We start from the raw sequence: 9,411 nt of genomic DNA on the forward strand, positions 1-9,411 counted from the left end.
AAACTTTGCAATCTTTTACTTTTTTACTCTGTCAATAAAAAAATTCTTTCACTTTATTTTTCAAATATATGAACTTTCTCCATTTTAATTACCATTACACACTATCAAATACGAAAATTTTAATATTTCATCAAAAAAAAAAAATACTTTATTAAAAAAAAAAAGATTACTATCCTGTATAAATATCGAATATCCAATATTGATACGTGACCAAATTGAAGAAATTCATTCTGGTGGAAAAGTATAATACTGAAAAGTTTCTTTACTCTCTAAATAACACACTTTATTGAAATAAAACTATTAAAAATTTTTACATCGCCAATGATCTCATCTTAGTTTCAAAATATTTATTTATCAAAACTACTATTTCCGTCCATTTTCCCTTTATTTTTCCTCCATAACCTTTTCAAATGGTTATTCAACTTCATTCTGCACTTTTACCAATACATTTTTACTCTTTTTCCTTTTTATTAATATTTGTTTTAGTAAATGCAAACTCCAAACATATTCATGATTACTATCTTCCCCTCTAAATAATCTTCTATATTTAACGAGCTTGTTGTAATTGTACAGTATCTGGTGTCACTGTTTTAGCTATCTGTCCTTTTTTGTAACATTGTTCTTCTATGACTTCTTTCACCTGATCTTTCGCAATATCTTTTGCTAAAATTGTATTCAGTGATTTGGAGTTTTGTTTAATTCTTACTGAATTTTTCTTTCTTGTAGGTTTCCAGATAAAAAATTCTTAATAAAAAATATATATATATATTCACTTAGGACATTGGACTTTCTTTAACGAATAATAGAAGATGGATGTGTATAATTATTTTATTTATTTTGAAAAAATATTTTAATGTTTCTTTTTTTGTAGGAATAACAGCATTTGATAAACTGGATTTGAAAATACTTAACGGGTATGTATAAATGTATAAAAATAGGTGATGGGTTTAACAAACACAACTTGAAATTAATGGAGCAAGTGAGTATAAGTAAATGTGGGAATTTTTTTATTTATTTGTTTAAGAGAGTATGGATTTTTTTTGTAGAAATACTGAGTTTAACGTACTAGATTTGAGAATTTAATGGAAGATATGGTGTAAGTATATATTAGCAGGATTTCTTTTTTTTTTGGTTTGAGAAACGTATTTATATTCCTTCTTTTTTTCTATAGAAATGCCAAGATTAACGAACTGGACTTATTGAAGGGCAGGTAGGCATAAATTAGGTGGAGAATTTCGTATTTGTTTATTTGTTGGAGAAATGTTTTTTAATGATTTATATTTATTTCTTTATTTTTGTAGGTAATACGATCAAACTGCTCGCACTTCTACTAGGAAAGATTCTACTAACAAAATGATATATTGCTCAATAAAATAAGACATTCACCATAATGATACTGCATCAACAGCCAACTGGATATTATGGTACACGTACAACTAACTCCTCTGTAACCCATGGTATCAGTATTTTATTTAAGGATTTTCATGGACCTTAATAATTTGGGAATATTAGGTGATATTATATTCAAATTATTAGAATTTCATTTAATAACAATAAGGAAATCATGTATTATTGTTGTGTAATATTTAAAAATAAAACTTATTTACAATAAATTTACAATTTACGAATTTATAATATTAAATAATAATTATATAAAATATACATACAATAAAATTTATTGAATGTTAAATAAAAAAATTATATAATTCTATATAAATATATTTTACACATAAAATCAGATTCACATGAAATCCACGTTGGGTCCTTAAAACTACATAGAATAGTATATGTAGATTTTATATATATTTTTCACATAAATCTACATGGAATATAACTCCTGATGATGTCAGTTTTGACAGTTAACGAGTCTCGTTCCACCAAGTGTTGCAGTTTTTGTAAACATTAGAACGATCTTTAACCAAGAAGGGTTTAGGTCGAGTTAAATGTTCTTCTGATCTAATAATCATATTTTTTAAACGATTCCACCGTTTGATTTGCTGTGGTGTTCTAGCGGCATCAAATTCAAGATTCTTGTATTCTTTGTAATACATGCGCGTAGTAGCAATACCTTTTTTTGTATTGGTAGTTGTAGGTTCCATTGTTTTTTGTAAATAACGGTCTTTTTTACCTTTCCATTCGTTGTATCTATGAGTAATAACGTCATATGAGAGACCTAAACGTGTTGAATGATTTATTTATTTATTTATTTTATGTGACGTGTTGAATGATCGTGACGATCTCCGGTAACACCAACTACACCAACTAATTTTCTATTCCACGTGACCTAAAAATATTCATCACCAGCAGCATCACACCCACCGCGTTTTCATTGTTTATATTTTATCTGAGGGACGGGTTTTTTTTGCCTCCAAAATTATATTTTTCACATTCCCTTAAATGTCACTGGTCATGTGGGGTAGAATTTTTAATTATAAAATTGTTGGTGTTACAACGGTAAATTCGATCTCCGGTTGTCGGGGGACATATTTATTTGTGTACAAATGGCTTGAATAATATGTGCGACATATAAACCCCTTTCTAAATTTTTTTTTTAAAAAAAAAATTTATATAATGTCTTTTCTTATAGATTCCAACGCTATTGTAACAGTAAAAACTATAGTCGACCCGCCATCATATCCACCACCCAGCGCTAGGACAGTCCGTTTAAATCTTGAAAATAATTTATCAATAATTCGTCAAGAACTTAAAGATAAGAAATTTATTGATAACACATTGTTGTTTTCAAAAAAGTATCGTGATGACAACAACGATAATATTAATTATGGATTTTCTGAAATACAACTTGAAGAAGAGGAGGATTACCTTCTAAATGATATTATTGTAATTATTGATGAAAATAATATTTTATACTTAAAACAATGTTCAGAACCTGATTGGAAATGTTTGAGTAAATTACGTAAAATAGATTATGGGTGTACCATGACTTCTAATGGAATTAAGAAAGCAGATAAGAGAGCATTTGAAATAGAAGATTGTGAATTGTTTAAAATTGGTGCTGAAGGATGTCGGAAAGGGTTTGTTGAATTTAAGTCAAATCATGATAGAATTATGAAAAAAAACTTAATTTTTAGTACTGATTTTAATTTAGAAAGCTTGGGAAAATTAGGAATATCAATTGGAAATATGAGAAATGAAGGAATTAATTCTGAAAATATTTCTTCTTATAGTTTTACACAATATGACAAAGTATCATTAAAATTTGGTGATCATTTAAAACCGACACAAGAATTTATTGAAGAAGTAGAGAAAGCCATTAAATCTGAAGATTCTGCTGAAAAGTTTAAACAAATAACTGAGCAATATGGTCAGTTTATCCCAACGACAGTTATTTTGGGTGGTAGAGCACATTATGATGAACGTGCAACATCAACTGGATGTTCTGCAGAAAATTCTAAAGAAGCCTCTATGAAAGTAAATGCCGGAGGGACTCTGGAAGTGAATGCAGCGGGTACTGCCGGTTATTCAGAAGCAAAGTCAAATCATTATAAATCTAACTATACAAAATTAATTGGAGGAGAACAAAGTGACCTTGAAAATTTTGACGAAAAAGCTTGGTTTAAGACCTTAGAAAATTATAAAAATTGGGATTGTATAGAATTACAAGGCCTAATTAGTATTTTCCAACCTATACCTGATTATTTACGTAAAAAAATCATTGAATCTGTTGGGAAAAGAATCCATCATTCAGGCTTTAAAGTAATTAGTTATAACTTGGAAAAGTTTGGAAAACCAAAAATCTTTGAATTTAAGGATGTTATACCTCCAAATATCTTAAATATTATTCAAAATAAAGAAGCAGACTGTAATGTTTTTGCAACTGTTATTGATATGGAAAAGTCACAGAATAATTTTTTTACCTGTCAAGTACTTTGTTCGCCAGGTGGAATACCAAATCTTATAATCCATTGTATTCAGAAAAAATTTAAGAAACGTCAATGCAAGTTAAAGATCATATGGATGGTAATTGGATATTATATAGATTTTAATTTCATAATTTCAGATTTCAATACTCAGTTGAAGATTTTCAAAAATGAAAATACGTCAGATGGTCAAACTACGATTAATACAAAACTATTAAACTTTGAATATGATCCATATATCAATGAAATTCCCCCTTGTATAGGAATTCCTGTATTAACTAAATTAGACTCTTCAAATGATTCTTTCATTATTGGACATCACTTTTTTAATGCTCAAAAAAATAAAACTAGTGTATGCACGTTCTCTTACAATTTGAAAGATAGTATTTATGATAAATTACCTGATTTTACTTTTTACACGCTCATTATTCCAAATAATAGTGCTCATAATATAATTTCTTTTTATCGTCGTTCATTTTCAAGAAAACTATATATTAATCGATCTAATCTATTTATTAGTTTATATTCTACTAAAGAAACCAATTGTGGGCCAATCTTTTTAAAACAAAATTACGAAAAAATTAGAACAAAATCTATTAAGTGTAGATGTGAATGTAAAGTTAAGCCTTTGGAAATATCAGAAAATAACATTAAGTGTGCTTTCTTTGATCCGAATGACAGGTATTCATTTTTACAGCTATTTTATTTGTTTTTTATATAATTACATTTACGCTAAAGTATCTACTGTATTTTTTAGGAATTAAGGAATGAATGAGTTCCCTAGATGTAGAGGGAACAGTGTAGAATTTACTCTCCAAAAGTAAAGATTGGTTGTTCCCGCATATAGTCGTGAGACAACCACGTGACATTTTATCAGAATTTTTTCCCGTGGTTTAATATATAATTCAATTAAGAAAATTAAGAACTATAGATTTTCAAACAAATGTATTTTATGGTGATTTTATTTCATTTAATTAAAAAATATCTTGTATTACTACTTTTCTATCAATGCTCGTTTGTATCATCATTCTCAATTATAAATTTTTTTTTACTTGGAAAATTGAATTTGTGGTTCGTTTGAGAAAGCCAGTGTTAAATCTGACCTGATAATAAGTGGTAACTATTAAAATTACTTTTTAAATCTGTGACGGTTAATCCATGTATTAATACTAACGTTGAGGAGCTCAGGATTTGCCAAAACTTTAGTAATTTGGTTAAAATCGCTTTACTGTCTAATGAAAACTGACGAAGTTATACTAAGTTTCTGATTGATTACAATACATTTACATATAAATTTTTTGTCATGGCCAAAGACATAACTACTTGTATGTTTTCTCGTTGAATTGAAAAGTTGCTAGCAAGACATCCATCAAGCGATTGTGCTTAACCGAAAATATTAATGAATCGGTGCAACATTAACTGGTGAAGAACAGATTTTAAAAAAAGTGATATTATAGATACCTTAGGAAAAAAATAATCGAAAATAGTTTAGGAAAGAACAGTGTATGAGATCCAGCTGTTAAAGTTGATGACAAATTAATATGACAGATTTTTCAATTTTAAATATAAATATAAAAACACACATGTACTGTACATAAGATTAAGATTAAAAAGAAATTATTTACTCAAGATAATTAATGATACGCCCCATATTTACTTTAATATACTGCAAAAATCCAGAGCGAAAGTTTCGTTAGTTTACGCCAGTTTCGAAAATTTGGTCGTGTTTCGCTAAGTTTGCCAGTCATAAACAAGTTTCGCTACAAACGTTAACTCAAATATGCGCGAATTGGATCTTTGATCATCTCGATATATTGGATTAATTACGATCCGTTGATACCCGTTTGACGTAATTAAATTTTGCCTATACTATAATACAGGTGTTATCTATTTGGTTACGGCATATTCTTGTGTATTTGTCACGGCATTGTACTTTATTGCTTTTAGGTATGAAACTTTAACCGATATGCTTTCGATCTTACCGTACCTGATTCTTTGGATGTTTATATTATATAAATACAACTTAAACTTACAGGTGCGGTACGAAATCACCTAATAAAATATAATACCTACAATATTTTTTTCTTTTTTAATTTAATTTTTAAAACTTACCACCAATCTATATTTATTAATAAATATTCATGTGGTTTACAATACTACCCAAGGAGACTCTGGAACACTTGTACGCTTTAATTTAGTATTTTCTATTTAAGAATGTGATAAGTTCCACTTCTTTTTGTTCTCACCTTTTTTCTCACTTCCTTTTTTTCTGGACAATCACCTTAAAGTATTTCGTCCTTTTTCTTTTCTTTGAAAATTCCTTTTCCTCTTTTTAGGGACGCTTGGGTACATTATTTAGGATTTCTTTCATTAACCATGGTAAGTTTCTCGTGGTACTGGATATTCTTTCTTTAGAAGTATTTCGGTTTGGAACTTTACTTATTATCAAATACTAATATTTTTCAACATTTCTTTTTATTTCTTTATTTTTAAAGAAAACCTGATTTTAAAATTTTTTTAGTTGTTTTGTAATGTTAGAACCTTAAATGGGTTTACATCAAAATATTTAATAAATTGTAATTTATATAAAAAATTAACAAAGATCATTATAATAAGCCTTTTAAAGCCTTCTTTATTTACAAAATTTAAATTTTATCAAAATATTAAGTAGCATATTTTTTGCAAAGAAGAATATTTTTAGTAACATATTTTTCATGAAACGCGAAAGAATAAAATTTCTTAAGTTGCAAAATTCTAAACCAGAACCAATCATATTTAAAAAAAATTTTTTATTGTTACTAATTAAGCTTAATCAATGATCGATTTGAGAAATCAATATGTTAGACATGAATCAAATGCGAAAATTGTTAACCGGAGATTTCTCCCTCATGTGATACATGATGTTATATATGGCCAAATTTGTAATTTTGTTTATTTATATTTACATAATTACAAATATCAAAATAATGTAAATAATGTTGTATTAAGCCTCCAATGGTACTATAATTTATACCGGTTTTTAAACTGGTTTATTATAATCGGTTCCAAATTCTTTTTCGATAGTATTTGATTTATGCAATATTGCAATATTGGCTAACCAAATTGACAACATAGTACTTATTTTAAGCAATTTTTTTAAAACTATCCAAATATAGTGAAAGAATATTTGCGGTCTAAATTAAAAATAAGAAATTCTTTCTATTAATGGATTAGATTATTTAGATTATTTTCACTCGCCTATACCCATAACGAATTTGAACTAAATCCCACATTCCTCAATAGGATGCAATGATGCAATCATGCAACTTGTATTATTATGCATTTTTAAAATGACTTTATAGATCGGTCGTCATCAAATAATAAAAAGGAATTTTTTCCCACCGTACTTAAATATTGATATCCTTTTTTTTTAAAAAAAAAAATGAATAATAAAATTAATAAAGATAAATGGGTTCGATATATCAAAGCTAATAAACATATAACGAATTCCAAAATATAGAATATAAATGCGATAGAAGATTTGGGAAAGTTTATCGAATATTATCGTTACATTAATATCTCTTAAAATGGTAACAATTTTATGATAATGAGGTATATGTATAAAATTTATTACGTATTATTTAATGTTTCTTAGTTAAATTTTACTTATACCAAAAAATTGAATAATATTTTTATGAAAATTAATTTTATTCAATAATATTATCAATAAAAAGTAAGTACATATAAATTATATAAATTAAATTTATTAAATAAAAATGCATGTATTGATTTAAAAAATACATTAAAATAATATTTTCTTTCTTTTATATGATAAAAATAATAAAGACAACAACAATAATAAAGATGATAAAGACAACGTTGATTCAGGTTATTTGTTTATTTTTCGAATATGCCAATAATGGTATATTGAGAGATTATTTCAGCGAGTTAGATTGGAATATTAAATTACGTTTTACGATTCATACATCGAAAAATATTATACGTCGTAACCTAGTAAGTAATGATCAATTTGATTTCAAATATTTGTCAAATGTATTAATATTTATAAAATGGCATTCTAATAGTTTATTTAGTTCATACTGAAAAAAACGATTAAATTAGCTGATTTTTGTCTTTCGCATAAGTTCAAATGTTTCTACTGATATTATAAAAAATTACATCGTTATAAAGCGAATAAGAAATTGAACGTGTGAACGTACTCTTATGGGAATTTCGTCTAATAAAAGAACATTTGAATCTTTCTCTTTTTCCGTTTAAAATTTTAAACATTAATGTCGACTTTTGGTCTGATCTATCATCTGCTAGCATCCTAAAAAAAAAAAATAATTTTATTTAAATTATTCTTTGATGCAATAAATATTTAAGAAATCAAATAAATAATAATGATGGTTATACTTTTATAGTTATTAATATAATCAATCGGTGTATCAGAAGTTGTAAATTTATATGCAATAAGTAACTTTCTGAATTAAAATCGATTAATTTAAATATGAATAATTTATTAATTTATTGCATACAAATATGATACCACTAATGAGAATATACGCGACAACAGAATTATTTGTTTAGATATTGATTTTATTATATGAAGATTTTATTCAAAGGAATTTATTATGAATATGACTATAAAAACATACAGTATAATATTCGAAAACAAAATGCACTAAACGATATATTTAATTATTTATTAAATGATAATAAGAAGAATAAATTTTTTATCGATATGGGATTGGAACTGAAAAAAATGAAAATGAAAGCATTTGAATTACTGTATATAAAAAAATGGCTAGAAAAGCTTTCGTTGAACCTGGAATAAGAAGTGAGAAAAGTAAAAAATGCACAATATACAAACCGAAAAAAGAATAGGAAAAGAGAACAGATTAATAAATAATAAGAATTTTGAAAGTTTATTTAGATTTATCAGAATTTGTTAATTTAGTGTTTCTCTCGCATGAATAACAACGAATAATATTTTACGATTTTATCAAAATAAATAGTGACGAATATAAATTCAAAAATTAGTTTATTTAATACATCATTTTGGATTGTTTTGGTAAGCATCATTTCTGTTTCGGAAAATTAACAGTAAGTGTTATCATATGTTATATTTATAATTTCTTTATTTGCTATGAATCTTTTCTATCCCCTCCTATTAATTTCAGTTTAACAATTTGTTTATTATGAATAATTTTACAAATTCAAAATAACAAGGTACTTAAGGTACTCTTATCATATATTAAGATTATTATTTATAACCTTAACTCAAAGTGTCTTTAATTTTGGCATTATCTTTTTGTTTCGTTCATTTTTTTTTATTTCATATAGTTATTCAAATTATACCACAGAATTTATCAATTATCTTATAGCTAAACTTGGCTAGATTAAAGAAATGGAACTTGTTAATTTAAATAGCCTAGCGTGAAATAAAAAGAATTTTGGTTTTTTTTAGTTTTAAAAAAAAATATAATTTTAATTGGAATGTGTCTGATGTAGTAATTTACAGTTTAACTTTAAATGAGATTGTAAAAAA

General features: G+C 26.1%; 2 protein-coding genes across 2 annotated transcripts; one reads left to right on the top strand and one right to left on the bottom strand.

Annotated features, from left to right (window-relative positions):
- Positions 1-1,859: 1,859 nt before the first annotated feature.
- OCT59_006951 (uncharacterized protein) lies at positions 1,860-2,099 on the bottom strand (the record flags this gene model as incomplete). The annotated part of the gene is made up of 1 exon (XM_025327250.2): positions 1,860-2,099. The coding sequence occupies one exon, from the start codon at positions 2,097-2,099 to the stop codon at positions 1,860-1,862; it is 240 nt and encodes a 79-aa protein (XP_025172244.2).
- A 472-nt stretch (positions 2,100-2,571) lies between these two features.
- Positions 2,572-4,645, top strand: OCT59_006952 (uncharacterized protein; the record flags this gene model as incomplete). Its single annotated transcript, XM_066138361.1, has 3 exons — positions 2,572-4,233; positions 4,483-4,562; positions 4,639-4,645. 3 exons carry the CDS (start codon positions 2,572-2,574, stop codon positions 4,643-4,645), a joined length of 1,749 nt encoding a protein of 582 aa, XP_065998411.1.
- Between the last annotated feature and the right edge of the window lie 4,766 nt (positions 4,646-9,411).

This window comes from Rhizophagus irregularis, chromosome 15, assembly GCF_026210795.1.
Source record: "Rhizophagus irregularis chromosome 15, complete sequence".
NCBI lineage: Eukaryota > Fungi > Glomeromycota > Glomeromycetes > Glomerales > Glomeraceae > Rhizophagus > Rhizophagus irregularis.